At 54.5% G+C, this 26978-nt stretch overlaps 1 protein-coding gene across 2 annotated transcripts; it reads left to right on the top strand.

The window, feature by feature from the left end:
• The first annotated feature begins 1715 nt into the window (after positions 1 to 1715).
• Positions 1716 to 25213, top strand: Tmem255b (transmembrane protein 255B). 2 transcript variants are annotated; one of them, XM_013022742.1, is made up of 10 exons: positions 1716 to 1726; positions 1800 to 1991; positions 8808 to 8950; positions 10272 to 10334; positions 14614 to 14703; positions 17154 to 17234; positions 17996 to 18081; positions 19289 to 19448; positions 19962 to 20105; positions 24063 to 25213. In XM_013022742.1, exons 2-10 carry the CDS (start codon positions 1937 to 1939, stop codon positions 24213 to 24215), a joined length of 975 nt encoding a protein of 324 aa, XP_012878196.1. In that variant the 5' UTR covers positions 1716 to 1726; positions 1800 to 1936; the 3' UTR covers positions 24216 to 25213. The 2 variants fall into 2 exon arrangements, with proteins under 2 accessions (XP_012878196.1, XP_012878197.1); XM_013022743.1 differs by lacking the exon at positions 19962 to 20105.
• Positions 25214 to 26978: the final 1765 nt, after the last annotated feature.

The raw sequence follows: 26978 nt of genomic DNA, 5'->3' as shown, positions 1-26978 counted from the left end.
CCCACCATCCTTGCCTCTGTCCCTCCATGGCCCCTGCAGAGTCATCTGTCTCCATACTTTCTCAGGTCCCCTTGAGTGACGTCCCTCTGCCCAGGGCCACCAGTGCCTGGCAGACTCAGTTCGGGACCCCCTACATGTCTGGAGTGGGGGGCTGACTCTACTCCCCCAGGGTGTACCAGTTGCACTCAGCATCCTGGAAAGCTTAGGTCTCCTGGACATGGGAGGCAGCTGGGTTCAGCTGTGATGCACAGTGGAGAGCATTCTCTGTACCCCCTCCCCATGTGCAGGCTTCTCCACTGAAGGGCAGCCTGGAGAAAGGCAGGACTCCCTCAGCCACTCTTTTCCTGGACATGCTGGTTGAAATGGTCTGGTCTGGGCTCAGGACAGAGGAAATCATACAAAAAAAATCTGCAGATAGTTCTATGAGGGTCAAGGTTCAGATCCTCATCTCCTCTTCTCAAGGCTAAGCTAACCATCTGCTCTGGGCGTGTCCCAGAGGCCTGGCTGGTGGAACTCCTGGCCACCTGCTAAAGAGGGACTTGCAGGAGGCCGCAGCAGGTACAGCCACCAGCGGGGAGCACAGATCCCTAAGTTCCCATCAGCATCATCCTCACCGGGCGTTCACATCTGCCACCAGAATGAAGGGGAGACGCTCGCCTTGCCCCTGGGCTGTTGGTCAATCACGTATCTTTTTCTTTTTTTCTTTTTGGTGGGATGGCTGTTGCTCTCCATCTCTCTCCCTTCCTCTCACTTTTGTGGTGCTAGAAATCAAACCCATGTTCTAACACCTTGAACTAGGCAGTGCCCTACCACCAAGCTACACTCCCCACTGCACACAACTTTTAAAAAATAAATGAATGTAACTTGAGGTCGGAGAGACGGGGATAACCATGGAAGGGCGGCATTGATCCAGATGCCTGTGCTCGTGAATTGTAACCTGAGGGCACCCATGGGGGCAGGAGAGGCGGGATGACTGCAGAAGGGGTGCTCGTAAATTGGCATGCTGAAGGAGACTTTTTTGTACAACTATTTGAAGATAACAAAAAAGTAAAATACAAAATAAAGGAATGCCCCCAAACCAACATTTACTCCAAGTGAACTCTCTCCTCCAGACCTCCCCTGCTCCCAGAGCAGATTTCCCCAAGGACAGCGTTGGTGCTGCAGATATGGTGTGTGGCAGGAACGTCAGGAGAGTGCTGACAGAGGCAGACCCACACCTCCAGGTGCAAAGTGGCGTGGACTGCGTGTGTGCAACGCATGGGCTTCAGTGCTGTGTGCAGCCGCAGACCCAGAGTCCCCGTGCTGTTGCAGGGGGTGAACCCACCTAACCAACTCAGTAGCAGCCAGGAGCCGGGCGGGCGGGTGGCTGTGGGCACACCCTGTCTGCAGCCTGGGGGCCTCCTTGCTTCCACCAGAGCAGCCGTTGCTGGCTGTGGGCAGCTTGGGAGGACGCAGGTCAGACGAATAGCACTGCCCCAGCTGTACCCCGCCTTGGGTGTGTCTTCCACCTCAGCGGAGGCAAGCGCTGGGGCTCCAGTTCCTTTCTCAGGACTCAGTTACAGGACTGAAGGTGGCCAGAGGCTTTGGAGCAGGGAAGAGAGAGGCAAGGGAGGGCAGGGAGGAGGGGTGGAGGGACAAAGGAGAGAAGGCGGGGCAGTGGCTTGGGAACCAGGGAGGTGGGGACAGACAAACAGCAGAGAGAGGAGGAAGGGAGAGGGGACAGACAGTAGAGAGAGCAGGAGGGAGAGGGAGAAGGGAGCAAGGGAGCCTAGGGCAGGGGTAGGGGATAGGGAGTGGAGGAACTGGAGGTGGAATAGGGTGGTACCGCTGGCCGCTGCTCCTGGGGCTGCTGCGGGGAACTGGGCAGTCAAGGTCACAAGGGTGGAGGAGGAAGAGAAGCTGCCGTGGGCTCTGCCCGGGCAGCTCTGCCCCAGGGATGCAGCCGCTCCCGCCACCGGTGCCTGGACCCCTGGCGCTGCTGGATACCACAGGTGAGTGGGGCTCTGGCTTCTTCTCAGGCTCCTGCAGGCTGAATGTGGGCTGCAGGAAGGGGGTGCCAGAGACACTGAGGTGGGGTTCTTCCCAACTTTCTTGAGCTTGTCTTTGTGTTATTTTGTTCTGGCACAGACTACTCACCTGTCTGTCCATTATCCATCTACTATCTATCCCCCCTCCATTCATTCTCTCCTGTCTGTCTGTCCCTCAGTCTCTGTCTGTCTCTGACTGTGTTGTCTGTCTTCCCTATTTCTCCTCTCATATTTTATTATGAAGAACAAACTGATGCTTGTAAATGGGCCAGCCCAAACAGCATAACTTGTCCAGCTCTGTTACCTTACCTTTCCAATCTCCAACATTTTCTGGGATGTGTTTGTCTCAAAGAAACAGGTAGCTCCTTCCTTCTAGAAGGTGAGGAGGTGCTTAATGCAGTTCCAGGACAGTTGATTCCAGAACACCCTGTTCCCATTGGCACTCACGGAAACTCTCATTATTTGATTTCCCAAATCAGGCCTGGGAGAAAACAGGAAACAGGAAACCTGCTGCAGGCCCAGCTTCCAGTTGGCTTTGGTGCTCTACCAAGAGGTGGCCAGATTTTTCCTAAAGGGCAGAGGACAAGGGACCCTTCAGAAAAGAAAAGATAAAGGTGCAGCCATTTTCCTTCAGAGGCGATGCTATGACAATCTTTATGAACTTTTGAAATGTATCTTTATAATCCAGATTGGCTATTGTGGTTAAATAATGAAGGAATCTGGCTTCCTTCCTAAAAGAAACCATCCTGGCTCTCCTTCTAAATGCTCCAGGACCAAACCAATTCACAAGTGTTTTCATTACCTAATAAGTGTCTAATTATAACCGATGATTTATTAGTTGGTTATTGTTATTATACAAGAAAGACTTGATGGTTTGAAAATAAGAAACTTCAAGCCTAAACACAATGCTGGGAGTGGGGCTTGTATTCAAGAGACTGGATTAGCATGGCTAAACGGAGCTGTGAGTATTTTATACCTCATGCTTCTTTGCTCAATACCCAGGCAGGGCTATAGGTGAAACCCTCAGGGTTTTTCTTGCCCTTCTTACATTAGCTGGGTGTCACTCTGCCTCTGCAGCGGGTGGACCCACATGGTGTGTTTTGTAGCAGTGGGAGTCCGATCTTGACCCTCTGGTCTCAAGCGATCCGCCCAAGTCACCAGGACTCTCCCCTACTGTCCTGGCTCCCGGGAGATGATGCATACCCAGAGGTCTGGGCTGCTGAGGGAGCTGCTGATGTGAAGCCCTGCCCAGCCCTCCGCCTTTTCCTCCTGGCTCTACCCAGTGGAGAATGGGGTCCTCATTCCTCCCAGTGGATGGGCAGGTGCGCCAGTGCCCGGGCTGGAGGAGGGCTAGGAGAAGGACCTGGAGAGCGGGGCAGTGGAGGGTGACCAGGTGGTGTGCTGAGGTTTTCTGGTGCACCTGAGCCAGATGAGACTCAGGGAGCCCTGCGCAGAGAACTGAGCCGTGGCTGTCACTGCTCGGGCGGCAGAACTTTTCAGTGCTCTCTTGGAGAACCCCTGTTGGTGGTTGCCTGGTCATTCCGATGCTAGTGCCAGCCCCGGGAGTGGAGGTTGCACGTTTATAAAATGTGCATGGGAGCTGGGACTTGACTCTGAGCAGTCTCTGAAGCCATGTACTGTTCCATTTCTCCACTGGGAGCTTAGCATCTGCTCACTCTCACAGTGCCTATAGTGAGACTTACTGCAGGCCTGACTCAAACAATGCAAGTGAAGCCCAGAGCACGCTACCTCCCATCACTGGTAGCAGAATCAAGGGTGGCAGGAGCAAGCACAGGGTTCAGTTCCATCATGTCTCTCTCTCAGGGAAACCCTTCCTCCCTCTAAAACCTAACCTGAGCACACCTCTGACACCCAGCAGCAGTTCCAAGGATGCCCTACTTTCTTGTCTTGGGCTGTCTTCCTCTCTTGATGCTGGCACCAGGTGCTGTGTTCACTGCAGGTACTATGGCTGGGGCCCTCTTTTTGGTCTCCCAGTCATGATGCTCCTGTGTCATTTGCCTCTCTTAGCTGCTCCTCTCTGCTCCCACCAAGACTCCTGGCTTCCAGGCCTGCTCGACTTTGGAGCTCAGTACAGGCTGTGGACAGCACCCTCCTGGTTCTGATTAGGTAGCAGTTTGGGGGGAAGTCAGACTTGGGAAAGAGGGGTGAGAGGGCATGGGAATGGCTGGTTAATCATGGTTGATTATGGCTCATTGGGACAATGAACCTGCTCTTGAGAAATGAGTTGGACCATTTGTGATCTGTCTGGATCTCACCAGATCTACTCAGCATCACAAGGACGGGTCAGCAAGGAGCAGCATAGAGTCTACGCCTCCCAGGCCTGAGGGACAGTCTACCAGGCAGACTTCGATTAGTTATTTTGGGCATAACTGATGTGCAGAGCACTTAATTAGGAAGATGAGAGAGACAAACTCTTCTGAGGACAAGAACATCTGTCTGATAACTTTGTTCAAATTCTTAGTCCTGTAAAATTCAGTTATAGATGTTCTTGCTCTTAAAACATCTAAATAGTTGAAAATACGAAAGTAGAAAGCTGGGGGGAAGAGCCACTGCAGAGGAATGGCAGGAGAGAGGAACGGCAGGAGAGAGGATCGGCGGAATGGTGGGAGAGAGGAAAGGAGGGAGAGAGGGACGGCAGCTCTTGCAGGCATGAGCAGGGCTTCAGTGGTGTCTGCAGGGTGCCAGAGAGCTAGAGAGGGGGGCCCTTGTGAGGGAGCCCTAAGCATTATTGGAACGCTCCTGTGCCTCAGGGCCCTGGCCTATGTGATAACCTTGGAGCCACCGTTCACCAGCTTCCAAAATATAGAAGCGATGCATTGTAACTTCATATCAGCCCTTCTTTCTGAGTCGCTACCTTCTAAAACTGGCACTGAGCAGGACTCCACCTAACAAGGGCTCTCTCTTTCCTTCCCTCTCTCCTCTCTTCTTATCACAGAGCTGAGTCTTGGCTTCAAATAAACAGCAAAAGTTAAGTGATGGGGGAAAAGACTATAAAATATGTCTCAATTTAAGGAAAAAAATGCTTTAAAAAAGCACTATGAGGGGCTGGGAAGGTGGCTCAGTGGTTGAATGCTTGCGTTGCATGCATGAGGCCCTGGGTTTGATTCCCCAGCACCACATAAGCAAAAAGAAAAAAAAGCCGGAAGTGTCGCTGTGGCTCAAGTGGTAGAGCGCTAGCCTTGAGCTGAAGAGTTGAGGGACAGTGCCCAGGCCCATAGTTCAGGCCCCATGACCGGACCCCCCAAAAAAAGCACTATGAGCATATATATGTATGTGTATATGTATATATGTGCCTATTATTTTAGTAGTGGAATTACTATAAGCATCATTGTTTCCTTTGTATTTTTCTGTGCCTTAAAATATTCTACAAAAGTGGCTATTGCTTTTATGAAAAGAAAAAAAAGAATTGTTAGCATAGAATGCACATTTTCCTTTTCTTTATAACAATGTCATTATTACCTACATAGTCTTTTCTAGCCCCAGTTAGGGCTGGGTTTTTGTTTGCAGACCCGTGAGAGATGCTGGGGAGAAGTTCTGAGGTGACTGAGGATCCAATGTGGAAAGGAGGCAGGAAGTGTCAGGCTGTGGGGGAGGATGAGTGGGCAGGCCAGGGAGTTGGAGGAGGTCTGGAAATCATCTATTCAGGGCTGGCAGGTGCATAGCATGTGCATGCAGTGCCTTCCATGCCCTGGGAAGACACCACCAGCTGATGTCCACATTGCTCAGAGGCAAGCATCCCTCCCTCACCTGGTGGGGACTGTCTGCACTGTCAGGGTAGGTGTGATGCGGCTGACCTGTGACTCACAGTGGGGTAGGCCTTGCCCAGGGTCAGGCAGCGGCCTGGTCATTGGGCACAGGGTCAGACGAACAGCCTGGACAGACGGTGGCTGTGGGGCGGGGGTGTCAGGGGATGTCAGGCACCCAATTCTCCCAGACTCCTGGGATCTGAGCTTTTCTACTTGCTCCTCCCTCCTTGCTAACAACTCTCTACCCATCTCTGCAGACGCTGCTGGGAATCTCACTCGTTCTCAGGGGCTGCTGCCCTGCAGGTGGCCTGCCCTGAAGGGTGCCCAGACAGAGGAAGGGCAAGTGCAGGCTGGCTTTGGGGCTCTGCGGGTCCCAGGGGGCGGTGAGGGTGTGCGACGGCTGAGGGGCCTCCTGCCAGGGTCAGGGTCCCCCAGGACACTATGCCCCTGCCTCCCTGCTGGCTCCTCATCTCCACCCCACAGTCGACAGCCTCTGTCTCTCCTCCTTCCTCTCAGCTTGCACCTCTCTGATTTCCAGGTGAGCAAAGGGAATGAGAGAGCACGGGAGTCAGAGTTCATCCAGGCTCAAGGTCTGCCTCTGTCTCTTCTGCCCATTCCTCCTGCCCCAGGACAGCTCACCAGCCGCCTGGCTGCCACCTCCCAGGCTCACAGGATGGCTCTCCGTTGCCTCCTCACAGGTCCCTTCTTCCAGAATTCTCCCTGGCCTATGGCCTTCTTAATCTTTCTCCATTGAATATGGCATCTCCTAGGCCCTACACCAAGTACCTGTCTGTGTACGCGGGACTCCTCTCTCACAAATGCAAGCTCCACAGGGTACCACTGATCTGGCTCAAGAAGGCTGCCTGTGTGTGGTAGATGCTCAGTTAAGTGTGTGTGGAGTGAAAGAAGGAATAACTAAGAAAAGCACTGGGATGTAGGCGTGTGCGCGTATGTGTGTGTTGTGTGTGTGGTGTGAGTGTGGGGTGTGGAGGTTTGTGTGTATGTGGTGATGAATGAGATCTTTGCGTGTGTTCATGAGTGACATTTATGAGTGATATTTGAGGAAGGTTCTATGGCTGGGCTGGGTGGGCGCAAGGACCCTGTGGATGTTGGAAATAAACCTAATCTCTAGGGGAAAGACCTGCTTTGCACTGCAAATTGGAAGCTGATGGCCGCATCCATATACAGAGCCTCGCAGACCACATCACAGACAGCGTGGTCTGGCCTGTGGGAACCTTCCTGACACCACACAGGTCCTGGGACCAGGGTCCAGGTGGCCTGAGACCAACAGAAGCCCTGGCTTGAGAGTGGGAGCTGGTGGTTTACTTGTTGGTGAGCAGACGGAGAGAGTGGTTAGCTCTCTCCCAAGGATCTGCAGGAGGGCAGAGGCTGTGCCTGGAGAGGCTGGCCCAACCTACTGCTCCTGGGAGAGTCACCCTTGCTGGGCAGGCTGTATAAAAAGGCTTTCAGGTTGGCTGAGTGGTGCTGAGCAATGACCCACAGCTCCGTGGAATTTGTGTCTGAGTTGTTGCTTCTCCTTGGTGTTGTAACCTTGACTTGCCCATTGGGCTTTGCTGATGGGATCACAGAAGTGTGACGCTAGCCACAAACCTTCTAGACCGTGGAGAGGTCTCAAGGTGCTGACACAATGGGGATTTTAGTGAGGGGCACTCAGGCATGCAGGCTGCCTTCAAACGTGGACACGTGCACACACATGTGCATGCTCACATGCATGCATGAACACATAGGCTCACATACATGCATGCACACACAGGCTCATGCACAAAATGTTAATGGTCAGAGCTTTGGAGGAGGGAGCCACTCTGCTTCTTCCTCCTCTCTGTGAGATCCGACAGCCCAGCTGCCTGGGAGCTGAGTCCCCTGCAGTTCTGCAGCTCTGATTGGGAGGGCAGGTATGTCTGGAGCAAAGGGCTGCAGTGAGGAGTCCTGGGAGCTTCCTTCTTCCCCAGCCCACCCCGGAAGGCAGGCTGAGGGGTGTAGGGATGGGCTAGTCTACGAAAGTTGAGTTTACTTTGCTGCAGGTACCAGCCTATGGAGAGGCATGGCTGAGGTCCAGGGTGTCCAGAGGCTGAGGTCCAGGTTGTGCAGAGGCTGAGGTCCAGGCTGTGCAGAGGCAGGGCTGAGGGTCCAGGGACTTCATTCTGTCAGCTGATGAAGTGTGGGGCTGGGTCCCCAGCAGTCTCTCTGCTCTGCTATCCTCACGTGAAGTTCCCAACTGGGTCGGGTCATACCCAGCAGCCCCACCTCCCCCAGCTGACTGGGGAAGAGCGAGGGGCCCACGGGGTGGTCCTGGGGAAGAGCAAGGAACAACTCCTTCCCAGTCACAGCCTCCTCTTGCAGGGCAGGCCAGTCCAGACACGAGACTCCTTGGATGCTGATGGTTGGATGTGCGGGGGTCCAGGGGCTGGGCAGGAAGGAGGGTGGCTTGGGCAGTGGCTGCCCAGCCTGGCTGGGCCTGGGTCTTTTCTTTGGGGTGGAGCAGGGCTCTGTGCTGAGGTTGCAGACTTCAGAGTGACCAGAGCAGTTTCTGTGTTCACAGTGTTCTGGTGAACGCTGCAAGTCACGAGGATGAAGCCCCAGGAGAATCAGAGTTGCGGGGTGGGACAGGGCAGACAGGACAGGAGCTCTGCTGATCCTCTGGCCAGACAGCCACACCTCTGCCACACCTTTGCTGTGGGCAGAGGGAGGGAGGAGTGGCCTGGAGCTGAGGAGCAGCCAGGGACCTCCTGGAGGTAGAGTCTAGTCCTGGGCAGTGACCCCCGGGGGCACAAGAGGCAGCCACAGGCTGCTCCCAGAGCAGGGAGGGAAGCATGGGAAGGGGCTGTCCGAGGGGCTTGGTAGGCATTGGCACCTGAGGGTCGGAAGGAGGATGTGGGGGCTGCGGCTTCTGGGACCTGAGCGGAGGGAAAGGCTTTCTGATCTGCTGGTACCAGGAAAAGCCACCCAATGGGGGAATGCCTGGCTGACAGTCCTCCTTTGGTCCTCCTCACAGAAGGCTTCGCCAGGAGGAAGAAGATCTCCCTGTGGTTCCTGGGGTCTTTGCTGCTGGTGTCTGCCCTCATTCTGACTGTCGGCCTGGCCGCCAACACCAGGACAGAGAACGTGACTGTGGGGGGCTACTACCCAGGGATCATCGTAAGTCCTGGGCCAGGGTGGGTGGGTGGGGGCTCCACACGGGGTGATGAGCCTCACGCCTCGCACTTCGTGCTGCTCCATATCTTCACAGAGGTGGTGAGCCACAGGTCTCATACCCCATGCTGCAAGTCCCCATTGGAATTACTGGGGTAATGTTCCCAATGGGGTCTACATCCAGATTCCTGGAACTGGAGAATATGGTCAGCTGGGAGACAAAGGTGAAGGAACCCTAACACAGGGTTCAGGCAGCCATGTCATTCAGGCTCTCAGAAGTGGAGCAAGGAGAGGGCGAGAGACTCCACCAAGGTGCTCTTAGGGCATCTGTAGAGCAGACCGGGCTATCCTGTCCATCCTCCATCCCACTTCCCGCTCAGCAGGGCAAGGGGTCTAGCACGCAGCACTGCTATGGGACTCTGTGTGTGAGATTCCATGTGTGGGCCCCATGTGGGACTCTGTGCATGAGGTGTCATGTGTGGGCTCCATGTGCAGGACTCTGTGCATGAGGTGTCATGTGTGGACTCCATATGCAGGACTCTGTGTGTGTGGTTCCATGTGTGAACTCTGTGTGGGATTCTGTGCATGAGGTGTCATGTGTGGGCCCTATGTGGAACTCTGTGCATGAGGTGTCATGTGTGGATTCCGTGTGAAGGACTCTGTGTGAGGTTCCATGTGTGGGCTCCGTGTGGGGCTCTGTGTGAGGTTCCATGTGTGGGCTCCGTGTGCAGGGCTCTGTGTGTGAGGTCCCATGTGTGGGCTCCATGTGCAGGACTCTCTGTTTGTGGGCTCCATGTTCAGGACTCTGTGTGTGAGGTTTCATGTGTGGACTCTGTGTGCAGGACTCTGTGTGTGTGAAGTTCCATGTGTGGGCTCTGTGTGCACGACTGTGTGTGTGAAGTTCCATGTGTGGGCTCTGTATGCAGGGCTGTGTGTGTGTGAGAGGTTCCATGTGCGGGCTCTGTGTGCAGGACTCTGTGTATATGGGCTCTGTGTGGGGTTCTGTGTGTGGGATTCCATGTGTGGACGTGTGTGTGAGAGGTTCCATGTGTGGTCTCTATGTGCAGAACTCTGTGTGTGAAGTTCCATGTGTGAGCTCTGTATGCAGGGCTGTGTGTGTATGTGAGGTTCTATGTGTGGGCTCCATGTGCAGGACTCTCTGTGTGTGGGGTCCGTGTGGGACTCTGTGTGTGGGCTCCGTGTTCAGGGCTCTGTGTGTGAGGCTCCACGTGTGGAGAGGGCAGCCCTTCCTGAAGAGGGAGCACTGCACCCTGGAATAGTGCTTTAGTGGCATCACTAAGCACTTCTCACTTTTCTTTTGTCTCAGCTGGGCTTCGGGGCTTTCCTGGGACTCACTGGCGTCAACCTAGTGGAGAACAGAAGACAAATGGTGAGAACACGAGCGTCTCTTCCGGGGGAGGGAGGGTGAAGTGGTGGTCACTTGACCCAGGGCACTATGACCACAGTTAGGGTCCCCGCTGTGGCCAGCACCCCAGGCCCCAGAGTGCCCAGTCCTGGACCCAGGTGGCTGAGTTAACAGCCCATCCGGCTGACGAAAGAGAAGAGGTAGAATGGAAAGAGCTGGGAGACCTTGGCTCCCACAGCAGATGGCAGACAGCAGATGCTACCATGGGCACTGGCCTTAGACCCTGGCAGTTCAGAGATGGCTACCGGGGACTGGAGCAGCCACCAGGAGCCAGACGTTCACAGAGCAGTTTCTCAGGAACTTTCCTGTTAACTTGGACTTACGATTTTTTGTTTTGGAGGGCAGGTTTTGTGCTTTTGTTAAATGTATCCTTCATTGTTTTATTCTTTTTGAAGCTGTTGTGGAAGGCATTGTTTACTTAGGTGTTTTTTGTTTTTATTGATCGATCGATTGATTGATTGATGATTGATTGGTTGATTGTGCCAGTCCTGGAACTTGACTCAGGGCCTAGGCACTGCCCCTAAGCTTTTCTACTCAAAGCTAGTGCTCTACCACTTGAGCCACAGCTTTAGTTTTGTGTTTTGGTGGCTAATTGGAGATAGGAATCTCCAGGCTTTTCTGACCCAGCTGGCTGCGACAGGTGATCCTCAGTCCCAGCCTCCTGAGTAGCTAGGACTTCGGGCATGAGCCAGCCGGCTCCTGGCTTCGTGGTTACTTAGTTTTATTCATGGGCTGTAAATTCAGCCTGTGTCATGCCACTTTGCGGCCTCGTTTGTGGTTTCCTGTGGTGTTCTTGGGATTCTGTCTACAAGGTACCTACAGTTTCACCCCTTCCTGTCCAGTCTGGAGACAGAGCTCCCGTGCTTGCCTTGCAGGGAGGAGCACAGGGGCAGAGGTGATAGGAGTGGCCAGGACAGCAGACCAGCTCAGGGTGGACACAGGGTGGCCACTGGGTCCTTGGGTCCCCTGGCGGGCTGTGCGTGTGGCCCCTGTGTGACCCCCCCCCAGTATCTCCCTAGGTACGTATCTTCTAGCCTGAGCTCCAAGCAAAGGTCTCAGTGTAGCACAACTCTGATATCAGCAGCTGAAACCTAGGCCGGCTGTGCTGCCTGAGCCCTGGGGAAAGGTGGTGCTCTGTGTTGGGCAGTGTGTCGGGCAGGGCAGGAGAGAGCTGGGCATCTGGGCCCCCGTTCAGTGTAGTGCCAGGGAGCAGGTGTCTCTGAGCATGTGGATTTGGTAGACTGTTCAAGTTGTTTTCAAGGTGCTGAGCAGCTGAGAAATGCAGCTAGAGAGAGCAATGCCGTCTCAGATGGCTCCAGGCACAGAAGGACACTCTTCTTAATTTTTGTTTTAAAATTGCACCAGTGAAATGGACCCCAGGCCCAGTAGCCAGTAGGGTCCAAGTTAGCACCAGGCTGCCTGTCACTGAGCAGGTCCAGGAGTGGGATCCAGATCAGCACAGAGCTGCCTGCCACCAAGCAGAGTCCAGGAGTGGGGTTCAGGTCAGCACCAGGCTGCCCGTCACCAAGCAGGGTCCAGGAGTGGGGTCCAGGTCAGGGTGAGGCTGGTCTTCCATCCCCCACACCCCTCCCTTCCAGGAGCTGCTGAGGCAAATCCCAGACTCAGCACCATCTCCTGTGTGCATGTTTTGCTCTGTCCACTCTGAGGGGTGGAATCTAATCATTGGAAAAGGCCTCACCATTATCTCTGCCCGTTATTGTGTTAGTCTCTGGTGGAAGCACCGGCATTTCTCTACTGATGAATGCGTTATTGCACTCCCCACCCAAACAGAAACATGAGTCTTCCATTTTTACTAATAGCTTACAAATCTAGCTGGTCGCACAAGACCAGGGATGGAAAAATAGATTGTGAAGTGCTGATTTCCCTGCCCACTTACACCGACTCACGCTCACACACAGACATGTCTCCCAGGACCCTGCTGGAATGTGCCGTAAAATTCACTGATGCTGACTGACAGAGGCTCAGGCCTGTAACCCCAGCTACCAAAGAGGTTGAGATCTACGGGTTGTGGTTCAAAGTGAGCCTGGGCAGGAAAGTCTGTGAGATTCTAATCTCCTATTAACCACCAAAAAGCTGAAAGTGGAGCTGTGGCCCAAGTGGTTGAGCACTATAATTGAGCAAAAAGAAGTTCAGAGACAACGCCTTGTCCCTAAGTTCAAGCTCCAGTACTTCCCTTCCGCCCCCCCTCTCCCCCCAAAGTAAAATCCACTGATGTAGGACTACCGAGATTGTCAGAAATAGCTTACAGATGAGGATCACTTCCTGCAAGGGACCAGGCATTGGATGTGGAGGCTGAGAGGCTGCTTCTCCTCTTCCTTTTAGTGCTGGGAGCAGAGCGGTCTGGCTTGTCTTTTCCCCTTCTACCCAATGTCTCCACACCAGGTGATTTCCCAACCTCATGAGCAAGGTGGGCCCTCAACTTCCTATAAAGCTGGTGCCACCCAAAGGTCTTGGCCCAGCGAGGTAGGATAAGGTGTTCAAGCAGGGGTGGGGGGTGTCTCCGGGATCTCAGGGGCTCAGTGCTGAGAGCACCTGCATGTCACCAGCGAGGACACTTGTCATGTCCAAGAGAAGGCTGGCACTTGAGGTGCTGCAGGCCAGTCCCATGCTCCTGAGGGGAGGGACGGGAGGTGATAGCCCACTTGCACTGTCCACAGCCCCTCCGAAGGCCAGCCACCCCAGCAGGAGTGGGGGCACCAGAGGTGCATCAGCCTCTCAGGCTTCATCTCCCGTCCACTTCTCCGTCACCTGACCATCCCCCATGTGAGGCCTGGAGAGAAGAAAAGTGCATAGCAACTCTGGTCCCAGGAGACCCCAGTTCCCGGGGGAGCTGAGCACAGGAGTGAGGGTCTTGTTGGACAGTGAGGCAGGTGCACTCCACAGGGATATCAGACAGATAAGCAGCTGAGCTGCAGTCCAGAGGACCCGTGCGGCATGACATTTGGAAGACCACAGCAGGCTGGGCTTCACACCAGGCTGCCCCCACCAGGCTCTCTCCTTGGCGTGTCACCTTGTCCTCTTTCTACCCTCCCTGTGTGGTAGACAGCATCAAGTTTGTCACAGGTGACTGCCTCTGTGTCCGATCTGTGTGGTTGCTTTGGAAAACAAATTCTCATGGCTGTGTGCCTCAGGGAGCTGTGTGCTGAGTCTTCTCTGTGGATGAGAACCCTGCTTCCCTGTTCAAGGCAGGCCTGTGCCCGGCGTCTGTCCTGATACAGGGGTGGGGGTGGGCAGGCTTCCTTCATCGCTGTTCTCTCTGGAACTGAAGAGTAGACACACTTACCTGTTAGACGGGGCTGCAAGCTCCTCCTCCCCAGTAGCACTTTCGCTTTTTCAGTGTCTCCTGGTATCTATATCTCCCTGTCTGCCTGTCTGTTCATCTCCATCTCTCTCTGTCTCTCTGTCTCTACTCTCTGTCTCTGTCTCTGTGTCTCTCTCTCCCTCTCCATCTCCCTCTCTTCCTCTCTTTCTCCTTTTCTCCCTTTCTGTATATATCCAAGAATACCTGTATATCCAAGCATGAAGAATGGAAGTGGTTTATCTCATAAGGTATATTCAGCACCAATGTGGAGATTTGAGGGGAGATTCATGTGAAGCTGCAGTGATGAACATGGAGATGGAGTGAGGGATCTGACTGGCCTGGGAGTTGGGGAAGTCCTGGTTGGGTTGTTGCAGCCACCCCTGGCCATGATTCCAAGCAACAGTTTGAACATGGTCAACAGATTTCCCAGGACAAGGGGCGCTGGGTGCCGTGGCCCTGATCTGGGGCTGCACCTGTCCCCAGGTTCTTCTGTGCTGCTGTCAGTCCCTCCCAACCTCTACCCCACATGGAGACTGGATGGTACAGGATGGCACGTTTCTCCAGGCACTGCCACATGTCTTCTAGGACTGAGCACCAAACTCACACAGCCTGGAATGGAGAGAACAGTTACAGAGAAGGAGAGGGGCATGTGTGTGGTTTCAAAGGTGCTAACACATGGGAGAATCCATGATGTTTATACAGGAATTCTTTTTCCTGTTCCTTCCTTCTCTCTTTCCCTCTGTCCCTTTCTCCTAGAGTCTGGAGGGCCAGGCTTGTTCAGGGCTGAGTCGCAGGGACGGAGTTGGAATGGTGGCAGGGTCGGGGGCAGTGTGTGTGTGGGATCCTAGCACCAAGCTGGGACTTCTGGAAAGGTCTTCAGGCAAGGCTGAGGGTCCATACCCCTTTGCATTCTGCTTCTAGTTGGTGGCAGCCATCGTGTTCATCAGCTTTGGCGTGGTGGCTGCATTCTGCTGCGCGATAGTGGACGGAGTATTTGCTGCACGCCACATTGTGAGTACACGGGGTTCAACATCAACATGAAAAATAGCACTGCACTCTAACGCTCCAATGCATCGAGATGCTCTGCCACGTGTGTTTGCCAATGCTGTTCTTTCTCTCACTGTCTTTTTCCTGTAATCCAACTCGTCTGCTACCACACACACCGGGCACAAACACCTGCACACAGCCACACCCTCCCCTATGTGACCTAGCATGATATGGGACTGATGGGGTGCAGGGGTGCTGTGCTGGTAGGTGTGGGGGGGTGTGGGTGTGGGTGGGTGGGTGGAGAGAGAGAGAGAGAGAGAGAGAGAGAGAGAGAGAGAGAGAGAGAGCACGAGCACATGTGTGTACTTCTCCTAGACTTGCAAGTGCTGGGATGCCTGCTCTCCCTGGACAGGCATACAGACCTTGGTGGCCAGAGGATAAAGGCCGATCCTTGCTGACAACCTGCCCTGAAGGGCACAGGCTATTTGTATCCTGTGCCCAATGCCATCCAACCCAGCAGAAAGCCTTTACCCTGTGTGGCCCAGGCAGTAGCAGGTGGTGCTGTCTTGCTCATTCAGGAGCAGGGTGGAAGTTGTGTCTTGGGGCCCCAGACCCCGGCCTTACCCTGGGAGGAGAATGCTGGCCTTGGGATTGGTAGCTTGTCACTAGCTGCCTGCACTTACCTGTGGGGCTCAGCCCAGCTCTGGGGCTTGTTTCAGAAGTGGTCACGAGGACCAGCCTTCCACTCCTGTTGGGTTGGCTCTCCCCTGTCAGGGGAACGCCAGGGTTTGGACCTAGTGTGACCGAGGGCCAGCAGCAGCAGTTGCCAAAGTCAGAGGCATGGTGTCCTTGTCCGTCTGTCCATCATTGTCACTTATCAAGCTCCTACTGGAGCAATAGACCTTTGGGGACAGAGTATGTGGCCACCACACCTGCCCAGGACTGTGTGACCAGAGGACAGGGCCTAGATGGATCCTGGCATCCTCTGGCAGGCAGCAGCCCCGCAGATTTGTGGCCAGGCCACAGGTGGCCACAGAAGCAGCTCACCCTTGCGGGCTGCGGGCCCCATGCAGACTTCCACGGTGGCAAAGCCTCACCACATGGCTGGTCTCCAAGAACCAAGGTAGTCCTCTCCCTGGGTGACAATGGCTACCCATCCCAGTGTCTCCAGACAGCATGCTGGAAAGTTGGAAGCCATCTCTCAAGTCCCCATGCTGCAGGTGCTGGTCCTAGACTCCTCCATCCTTGCTTACTGCTCTCCCATCACTGCCTGCTTGCCTACGTCTCCTCCTGCCACCCGTGGCTGCAGAAGAAACAGGTAGGCTGGTTGCCTACTTGTTGCTGACCCACCCCAACCAACCACGCACACCCCAGCCGGTGCAAGAGTGAACCATGAGAGACTGCTCTCACCACTGCCAGCATCACTGATGGTTTTGGACTTATGTTAGGTCAGAAGTAACAATGCTTTGAGAATGAAAGATGATGAAGCTAACACTAACAGATACTGGGGCCCCAACACATTTGCAGATTACACAGTTTTCTGGCATTTCTTACCTTCCATGCCTCTTGCTGTCTTTGCTGCAGTAAGTGTGAACACCTTGTCAGTTTATTGGCTTCATGTGTCTATTGGACATGTGGCTGCCTGATGGTTGGCACTATTTACTGAGTGTTGGAGACAGGTGGATGGATAGTGGAGTTTAGGCATGTGTGGTCAAATGGTGGATTCGGACTCTATGGATGGATAGATGAATGCATAGGTGGATGGTGGATGATGATAGATGATGGATGTATGGATGGATGGGTGGATGGATGAATGGATGGATGGATAGATGGGTAGATGGGTGGGTGGGTGAGTTGAGGGATGGATGGATGATGGTGGATGATGATAGATGATGGATGGATAGATTATAGATGGATAATGATGGATGGATGATGGTGGATGGATGGGTGGGTGGGTGGGTGGATGAATGAATGAATGGGTAGATGGATGGATGGAGGGATGGATAGATGATGAATGGATGATGGTGGATGAATAGGTGGGTGGGAGGATGGATGAATGGATATATAGATGAATGGATGGATAATGATGGATGTATGATGATGGATGGATGGATGGATGGGTGGATGGTGGATGATGATAGATGATGGATGGATGGATGAATGAGTGGATGGATGAATGGATGGGCAGATGGATGGGTGGGTGAATGGAGGGCTGGATGGATGATGGTGGATGATGATAGATGATGGATGGATATATTATAGATGGATGATAAATGGATGAATAGCTCCTCTCTGGTGGCTTCTCTTTGGGTCCCTATTCTCTATGTGAGGGTACAACTATTCTGCCTAGCAAACTGACAGGTATTTGCCTCTGTCTTACTCTAAGTCGATGGCAAATGTGTCTGAAATAGCCTCTGGTCTCTCCAGATTGAGAATGATCATTTTGTTCCATCTGTGTTTCTTTCTTTCTCTAGGAGCCAAGACCTCTCAGCACAGGAAGGTGCCAGTTCTACTCCAGTGGGACGGGGTACCTGTATGATGTTTATGAGACAGAGGTGAGCCTTTGCCCAGTGTGGTCCCCTGGGTTTTCCATTCCAGTCAGTGTGTGTTTCAGTATTAGCAGATCTTCACTGCAGACGGGGGACATGCACCGCTCCCCACGGTCTTCTGAGCTGGCTGTGACATTTCAATGCACTCCTATCTCCAGAATCACAGCTGCAGACTTGCTTCTTTGCTACACAATGTAGGAATTCATCTATCTAGTTTGTGTGGTCTCTCCAATTAACATTTTTACTGACTTAATTACTGCAATGGAACACTGGGATGATACATATATACTGTCTCTTGGACAATGTATATATATACAAGCTTTCCTTGGGCCCAGCTGCAGAGGGATTTCACCTCTCCCTGAGTGAGATCAGGAATGACAAGTGCACCATGGAAGCTGACTAGGTGCAGGGGCTGAGGCCGCCCACACCACCATGATTGGATTTGTCCATTTAACTAAATCCAGGCTCCTAAATAGAGTCCCAATGCTGGAGGGCTAGGGCTTGGAGGCACCCATTTCTGATTCCCTGACAGCTTGCTTTGGGATCACCAGACCTACCGAGTTATTAGTACTTTGTACATTCCAAGAAAAGACCTCCATGTGTCCTGAGCTCAGGAGAGTTCTGACTCTTGCCTACCCCTGGTGGGGGGCAGCCCCAGCACCCCACTCACTGCTTTGGGGGGCAGCAGGCCCAGGTGTGGAGGGCCTCACACACTCCTGAAGAATGGGGACCAGGCTGTCACATGCCTGCCTGTACTTCTGCCCTAGGTCACCTGCTACTCCTTGAATGGCAGGTGCCAGCTGAAGGTGAGGAGCAACACATGCTACTGCTGTGACCTCTACGCCTGTGGGAGGTGAGTCCACCCCAGGGGATGCTGGAGGGTGCTCACAGGGTCTGCACGTTCACACACAGTCATACACACTCACACACACATGTACTCACACATATGCCTCTACACCTGCAGGAGGTGAGCACACCCCAGGGGATGCTCAAGGGTGCTCGCAGAGTCTGTACACACACACACACACACACACACACACACACACACACACACACTCACATACACACACCTCTATGCCTGCGGGAGGTGAGTCTACCCCAGGGGATGCTCAAGAGTGCTCGCAGAGTCTGTACACACACTCATGCACACTCACGCACACACATTCACACACTTATGCCTCTAAGCCTGCGGGAAGTGAGTCCACCCCAGGGGATGCTCAAGGGTGCTTGCAGGGTTTGCACACATACACACTCACTCACACACACATGCTCTCTCTCTCACACACACAGGCACACACAGGCACACACAGGCACACCAGGCATCCACAGAGTGAGACCCAAACACAGCACCTGCCCTTAGCAAAGACCCTCCCCTCCAAGCCTGAACCCCGATGGTTACCATCGGACGCCTGCCCAGGAACTCTCTGTAAGTGAGAAATAGAGGCTCAGTCACCACCCAGAAGCATGTGCCACTACTATTGTGGGGGAGGGGCTCAGGCCTGGCCTGGGCTTGGCTGGCAGGCATCAGATGGTCACTGGGGGTCCTGGCTCCCTCCCAGGGCATGAGGCACTCCCAGTATGTAACCCAGACCATCATGGCATGCAGACATGAGTGCAAAAGACTGACTGGTCCAGGGGCGTAAATACAACAGAGGCAATTCAGCCATCTGTTCTGCCTGCCCTCGGGGGCCCAGGGGCCACCATCTGGCTCCCAGTGTGCGGCTCATCAGCTCCCTCAGAGACAAGACCCAGGGGACCCTCCCGATCAGCGGCCCTCAGTGGGTGGAGATTTGTTTGCTTGTGACACTAACCTCTTCCCCTTCCTGTCCACTGTCGTTGTGGTCTTGCTAGCTGGCATGCAGTCAGTCCTATACACCCAGCAGCCTTCTGACCAGGCTCTGATACCTGTGACTGGGCAGGTACAGTGCCCTCACACATAGGTGGTCACCTGACCATGGCTCAAATACACAAGGCAGTCATCTGACCAAGACCCTGCCGTTCTGGGTGGGATCAGTGGACCCCTGCCACTGTGATGTCACGACTTCCCCTCCCCCCTGCAGCTCTGAGCACTCACCTGCCTACTATGAGTTTGTGGGAGTGCGTGGCTGCCAGGATGTGGTCCACCTGTACTGGCTGCTTTGGGTCTCCACTGCACTGAACATTTTGGGCCTGTGCACAGGAATCCTCACCGCTGCTGTCCTGGGGGCATTCAAGGACATGGTGAGTGGCCTTCCCCAGAGTTCCCAGCTTCCTGGCCATTTAACCAGCAAAAAGCCAGGCTGGGGATATGGCCCAAGGGGCACCGGCCCAGGAAGTACAAAGCACTGAATTTAAACTCCAGATCAGGCAAAAAGAGAAAAGGTCAGTTGGATGATAAGCAGAGGCCAAGGCAGCTCCCCTTCCTGTCCCCCCACCCCCACCCTGCAGGCAGGCCCCAGCTGGGCTGGCCAAGGAGAGTTCTCCCTTGCCTGCCTGCTGCCCCCAGGACTTTGGCCTTGGGACGTCTACAGCCGCAGGCTGCCAGTTGAGGCTGCTCTCTGTGCCAGGCAGGAGCTGCTCTCTGTGCCAGGCAGGAGCTCTAACCTGATGGTTAGAGCTCAGTAAAGGCGGGGGCCTGGCCCAGCCTTCATGATGAAGACACAGGACTCCCCAGGGGTGGGGCACAGGCTAGGGTACCACCACAGGTGAGTTTTAGGCCTCAGCTCTGACTCATGCTCCCCTGCTGCCCTGCAGGTCCCTTTGTCCCAGCTGGCATACGGCCAGTCTCCCCCACCTCAGATCCTCTACAACCCTGCCCATCAGATCCTGACCTATACTGGCTTCTGCCCGCCACCTTCCACTGTGCCAACCTGCTCCTCCTACCCTCTGCCTCTGCAGGTAGGTGTGTCAGAGGCTGAGAAGGCAGTGGCCACGGCGTCAGCAGCGGGGCAGGGGTGGGGCTTCAGTGGAGTGGGGAGGGCTATGCACACAGCTCTTCTGGCTGGGCCAGGTATGTGGGTGGGGAGGGTTGGGGCCATGGGCATCCTGCCATGCTGAGACTACCCACCGCTCAGGGACCCGCAGTCCCAGGACTGCGCTTCTAGCTATGAACTGGCCCACAGTTCTGGCCCATGCGATTGAGGGTGCCACCAGCTGCCAGGTGCTGGACACCGTGAGCACACAAGGTCTAGGTGCTGGACACTGTGGGCACAGATGGTCTAGGTGCTAGACATTGTGAGCACAGACTGTCTAGGTGCTGGACACCGTGAGCACACAAGGTCTAGGTGCTGGACATTGTGAGCACAGACATTCTAGGTGCTGGACATTGTGAGTACAGACAGTCTAGGTGTGTTTGCCTCATTCACCTAAATTTACAAGTAAAGATGAAGACTTCATAAGGTTCATCCAAACACTGCTGCTAGCCCTAGAGGCCATACTGGAGGAAGGTCATGGGTGTGCATGCTTTCCTACAGGGTCTGCACTCTTTCCATTTCCATTCCCGGCTTTGATACTTCAAGGGCCAGGATGCTCTGGATGATGGGGGTGTGGGGACACTGATTGTCCAGTGGTGCTCTGTGTGTGTGTGTGTGTGTGTGTGTGATTGTCCAGGGGTGCTGTGTGTGGGTAGGCCCTGATTGTCCAGTGGTGCTGTGGGGCGGGGGGATAGGTCCTGATTGTCCAGTGGTGCTGTAGGGGGTTAGGTCCTGATTTTCCAGTGGTGCTATAGAGGGCTAGGCCCTGATTGTCCAGTGGTGCTGTGTGGGGTAGGCTCTGAAGGTCCTGATTGTCCAGTGGTGCTGTAGGGGGTTAGGTCCTGATTTTCCAGTGGTGCTATAGAGGGCTAGGCCCTGATTGTCCAGTGGTGCTGTGTGGGGTAGGCTCTGATTGTCCAGTGGTGCTGTGGGGCAGGGGTAGGCTCTCATTGTCCAGTGGTGCTGTACGTGGAGTAGGTCCTGAGTGTCCAATGGTGCTGTGTGTGTGTGGGGGGTAGGCCACAATTGCCCGGTGGTATCTATTGACTGTAGACCTCAGTACAGTGAACACTTGGGGCTGCCTCACGCTGGAAGCTTACATCTGGGCTGCTGGGTGTTGAACTGGCCTTGCCCTCTGCCCACCCCTGCTGGGATCCCCAGTTGTGACAGCCATCATCATTTGCACACATAACTCAGCATCCTATCGAGGGCAGGGTAAAAGACCTGATGGCATCCTGAGGCCTTCTCTCCAACTGCACAGCACGTCTGATGGTGACTTCTCCCAACTCTGCCAACAGAGCATCAACAAGTTGCTCAAAGCCTAGAGCCCAGTAAAGTGTAGTGAGGGGCCCCAGGTCCAAATGTGTTTCTGTGCCTCTGTGGGTAGGGGTGGGCTGGATGGAGGCCTCGGGTCCTCAGATGTTTAGGGCACTGTAGGAAGCCCCATGAGCTATGCCAATGGGAGGGAGGTCTCAGGAAGGGAGCGTGACTATTGGGGGAAGAGGGGAGCAATGAGCCCTGGCTGTCCAGGGGGGAGGGGCCTCACAGACTGTCTGAGGGTCTGACACAGAGTAGGTGAGGGCCGTGCCCAAGAGCTGTGTGAGCACCGTAGCTCCACACCCACACCGGGGTGAACTGCACAGATACCAAGAACAGGAGCCCACATCTTCTACTCGTGCTGGGCAGAGCTTACTCACCAAGCACATGCCTCCACACATCCGTTCCCACCCGACACGGGGTACACGTCCTATGGGGTGCAGGCCCTTAAGGTCTGGGGCCTGCCCTGCTCCACGGTGCTCCCTCCCATGTGCTCCCTCCTCGCTGTCTTCGGGACCGAGTGTCTGGCAGTGGAAGCTCCCTCCTAAGGAGCAGTCGGGTGCACCCTTCAGGGGACTGGCACTCCACCCCAGTGTGTGTGGGGTGTAGATGCATGGACAATTAGATCTGGGGTACCAGGCACATTGGATTAGGCTTCATGTAATTGTTAATAAGAACATCAGCAGAGATGCCTGCTTCCACTAACCCAGAGACAGAAAGGAAGTATTTTCAGTGATTTGTTGAAGCCATTAGCAGCCTTAAATGCTCCCTGGATGGCAGGACGTGGGTGGCCATGGGAATTGCTTTGAGCAGTTAGAAGGAAAAGCTTAAAGGGCCCGTCCTGTCTCCAGTAGCTTGCCTGACGTAATGCTGTAGATGTCAGTGAGTCTTGCTGCTGGAGGATTCCTGTCCGTTCCCCTGCCAGTGTGCTCTGTGGGCAGGGCCTGCCTCCCATCAGTCTTGTCCACTGGTGATTGTCAGGGTTTATTGTGTGGCTCCTCATGGCTTTCTCTAGGATTCTGGGTAGTGGTTTACCATGTGGTTCTGAAGGGTTCACCTGTGGCCCCAAGTGGCCTACTCCAAGATTCTTAGTGTTTATCCTGATGGTTCGTGAGGGTTTGCTCCATGGTACATGGTGGTTAACTGGCACTTGGTAGGTTGCCTTGATGATTGGGGACCTGCGATGTGGTTCATAGGGTTAATTCCATGGCTCATGGTGGTTTCTCGGTGGCTTATGGTGTTTACAGAAAGGTCTGCTCTAAGGTTTTTGGTGGTTTATTCTGTGGTTCCTGGTGATTTAATCCTATGGTTTATGGTGGTTAATTCCATAGCTCATGAAGGGCTACCCGTGACTCGTGTGGTTTGCTCTACAGCTCATGGGTGATAGTTTACTCTACTTCATGGTGGTTAACTCCATGGTTATGATCATTAACTCTGTGGCACATGGTGATTTGCTCTGTGGTTCCTGGGGTTTGGGAGAGTTTACGCTGAGGCTGCGTGTTTACTCATTTTCAGTGAAGAACAGAGTGGATGGTGAGGGGAGGGCAGACCTTCCTAGCAAAGCTCAGAGAATGTTCTTGAAAGACTCATATGTCCACTGTAGTCAGGAAGGTGCATGGGTTTTGTGGGGAGAGAAGCAGAAACAAACAGGTTGAGAGAGAGAGAAGAGGCAGAGCCCAACTGAGTGGCAATCATCCTGAGCAAGGGTGATGTCCTCCGCTCCAGCTGCCCTTGTGAGCAAATTGCTTTCAGGATGGAGGTCCCTGCTTCCTGCAGGGAGAGGTCCCTAGGAAGGTGTGGACACTTAGGGGGCTGCTCTAGAACCCCAAGTCCAGGTGGCACCACATTTGACAGCATACCTGGGAGTTCTGTTTAGAAGCTGAATTCGGTGTTATGTTATAGGAGGCCTTATTTAGTTAGCTGGTTATTCATCACTTATTTGTTTTATTATTTTAGATTGATTTTAAATGATTGACTCTTAACTACAGAGGCAGTTTATCTTCCCTGTGAGGCAGGGCAGGCTGGAGACCAGGGAAAAGATGATGTTTTGGCTCAAATCTGAGGTGTTTCCAGGCAGAACTCTTCCCCACCTTGGGGGCCTCAAACTCTCCCCAGGCCTGTAATTGACTGGATAAGGTCCACTCATGGAAGAGAGAGTGGCCAGTTTTAAATGGGCAAATGGCTGGGTCAGCCATCACAGAATTAACCATCACACTTGTCTGGAAGAGTTTTCCCTTGAAACTTGAAGGATTGGGTGAGCACAAAAGACCTGGCTTCTGGCGACCTCTGACCTTCCCTGACAGAAGGTGGGCAGTGTTTCCAAGGCTGCATGGACGGGGAGTGAGCAGCCTGAGGAGCTCTCTGGAGGAGCTGTGGTGTTCTCCTCCAGGGTCTCCCGCTCACTGGACAAGCATGCCAGCGAGGCCCCCATGGGGTCAGCAGGGCGAGCTTGGCCTGGGCAGATGGGCTTCCTGGGACTCAGGGAGGGCATCAGGCTGAGGCCAGCCTGTGGTCTGGCCGGTGTGCAGACAGCGCCCCTGCTAAGGACGCCTCTGTTTAATTGCAGCCCTCCGGCGCCCTGCCTGCCTCAGCCTCTGCCGGCCTCTCCTTGCCGGAGGATGTATGGCCTCCCAGCCAAGGGCAGCCTCCCCACGCCCCGCCGCTCTGCACACCAGCCTGCTTCCTCCCAGGGGAGAAGCCACCCCCATACGCACCCTGACAGCAGTGGGAGAGGGAAGTCACTTGGTTTGCCAATATTAATTAATACTAATGAACAAAAAGAAAGAAGTCACCTCCAGCAGTCCTGCTTCTGCAGTCAGCCTCCTAGAGAAGCCAGAGAGCCCTCCGCAGAACCCTCCTTCTGTCCCTCGTGGGCACCTGGCAGGGCCAGCCATCCCTGAGCCCAGCCAGGCCCTGCTCTCCTCTGCATGTCCCAGTGACAGTCCTGCCTCGCAGTCATCAAACCCACTTCATTCCTGCTGTCCCCTACCGGTGAGCAGTCATTAGGGTCTGGAGGAAATGCAGCTCAGCATCTCCCAGCACCAGGATCATTCTTTAAGGAAGAAAGTTGCAAGTGTACATATTCATATGTCTCCAAGAAGAGGCAGAGCCTCTCGCTTGATGCCCAGTCTTCCTGATATTTATCTGAATGAAAGCAAGCTTTGGTTAAAGTCTCTTCTAAAGACACACGAGCTCTGACTAGTGATGGCTACTTGTGGGACAGACTATACCTAGCTGGCCAGAGGCCCCCGTGCCTGAGTTGTGATGTGCCTATTAAGTCTGCTCTTCTGTTGTTCTTCCTGATGCTCACCGGTGGCCCTGTGGCCTGGAAGCTTCCTCCCGACAAGGAGCTTTCCTGGGCATTCAATTCTGCTCTGGGCACTGTGGGGGCGACCTGCTGGGTTGCACACTGAGAGCTCCCCATGCCCCACCTCTGCACACACCTGGAGAGATAGGCGGGAAGCAATCGCTCAGAGCCTGGCAGGGGGCCAGAGAAGGGCATGGGAGGCCTCCCAACTGCCAAGGACAGATCCCAGAGACCCAGGGCCCTCCCCAGCTCTGTGGCTGGGAGAAGAGGAGGAGAGGAGAGCCACAGGCAGTCCACAGTGTCCTTACCCCTCAGCCCAGCTCGCCTCCTCTACCCTCACTGTCATTGAAAACTGCAGAGCAGCTCTGGCCCTCACAGCTCTCATTTTGGTGTCTTTCTATAATAAAGGTGTCCGCTTTCCTGATGACCTTCCTGTGGTAAGCCTCTTCCTTGGCCCAGCTATGGCTCGGGTCTGAAAGAAGCCCTGGGCCATTGGGCAGCCAGCCTATGCCCCTCTGGCTATGGCTGTCCCAGAGTAGCCCCCAGCTCTGAGTACAGCCGGTTTCCCACAAAGACCCACAGAGCACACCTATGCTGAATGACAGCAGGCAGGCACAAGAGAGGTTTGTGTGGCATCCCCAGGCTGCCTGCTGGTACTGGAGGGCTGTGAACTGTTGCCATTTCTATCATAATAGCCTCTTGAGCCTCTTTCCTGAGAGAGGATCTTTGCTTCTCCTTAGCCCCATGAAGCCTGGTCCCTTTCGGCCCCTGGAAGCCTAGTCCTGCCCCCCATGACCTCTGGAAGCCTGCCTTCCCCATGATAGCAGGGATCTCGCCTTCCATATGACCTTGGGGAACTGGCCTGGCCTCCCATGACCTTGGGGAACTGACCCTGGACAACTCTTTTATCCACCATGGTCGTGGACACTGAATCAGTGGCACTTGGGAAAGGCTGTCTCTCTGATCTGCCACAGCGTGGTCCTGGGGGCCTGCCACCCCAGAGCTCCCCAATCCTCATTCCCGTCCTCAGGATAAGGACACACGCGCCCCTTCCTAGTGCTAAGTGCCCACTCCCTGCCCACATCTGATCCTTGCAACCCAGCCCCCAGTGATCATGGGGAGCTGGGGGTGAGCTGGGGATGGGCTGGGGCACTGGCTGAAGCCTCTGTGGGTCTTTGAACCTTGGCCCCTGGTGATCACAGGGACCTGGGGGTGAGCTTGGGGTGAGATGGGGGTGAGCTGGGGCACTGGCTGGGGCTTCTGTGGGTCACCCACCACGGTTCCATCATGCGAAAGTTTTTCATAATGGAGACCTGGTTTGACTTCATATGAAGCAGCAATGTATCCAAACAGTCCGAGTCCTGACTGTGTTTCCCCAGACAAAGCATGCTGTGTCCGAAGTGTGTGTGTGTGAATGACTGGGCCTCCCGGAGGCTCTGGGAAAGGGAGGCCAGCCTCCCCATCCCCTTTCAGCAAGGCCGTGTCCTCAGCCCCTTCAGAGGCCACCTCGGCTATAGGGAAAGCTGACCCCAGGATTCTGTCTGGACTGGAGGGCTTAGGATCTGCTGGTCAGAGGTCATTCAGAGCTAGCCCCAGAGAGAGGGGCTTGTGTCCCCACCAATACCACCAGGGGGCTCTTGCAGAAGACACGGCATGGACTGGGCCACACATGGCAGTCAACTCACCATGAGCAGAAGCCTCCTGGTCTTCACCTTGTCAGGTGGGAATGTAGGCACTGGCAGAGCTGGCACAGGCCAGCTGCCCCCAGGATGGAGCATACGGTGAATCCGTGAGCGTAAAGACCAGTGAGTGTGAAGTAAGCAGCAAAAAGCAAGGGTTCTGGAGGTAGCGGCAGGATGCTGGGTTTCCAGAGCCGCTACCACCACTGCTGCAGGCAGGGCCCCCATGCTGCCTCCCGGCTGGCTTTCAGGTCTTGGTGCTGTGGCCTGCACTTGGTCTTCTAGGCCCCAGGGTCTCTTCAAGCAATGAAGCGAATTGTAGGCCCAGGGTGCAAAGCCTCTGCCTCGGGGAGCCATGGTCTCCCAGTCCTCAGGGAGCAGCTTCACACTCCTGGTGCTGATTGGGGTTGGAGGTATGTGCAGGGGGCGTGGGAGTCCCAGCTCCCCCGAGATGTTCTGTCACCACACTCTACTCTAATGCGTGTCCCCCTGGCAT

The sequence above is a fragment of the Dipodomys ordii genome, unplaced genomic scaffold (assembly GCF_000151885.1).
Source record: "Dipodomys ordii isolate 6190 unplaced genomic scaffold, Dord_2.0 Scaffold64, whole genome shotgun sequence".
In the NCBI taxonomy this organism is placed as follows: Eukaryota; Metazoa; Chordata; class Mammalia; order Rodentia; family Heteromyidae; genus Dipodomys; species Dipodomys ordii.
Note: the sequence above shows the minus strand (reverse complement) of the source record. Positions and strands in the feature narration are given on the sequence as shown.

Coding starts and splice junctions, on each gene's coding strand:
- Tmem255b (XM_013022742.1), top strand. CDS start 1,937: ATGCAGCCGCTCCCGCCACCGGTGCCTGGACCCCTGGCGCTGCTGGAT. Junction 17,235..17,995: donor ATGATGTTTATGAGACAGAG/GTGAGCCTTTGC, acceptor CTTCTGCCCTAG/GTCACCTGCTACTCCTTGAA. Junction 18,082..19,288: donor GACCTCTACGCCTGTGGGAG/GTGAGTCCACCC, acceptor TCCCCCCTGCAG/CTCTGAGCACTCACCTGCCT.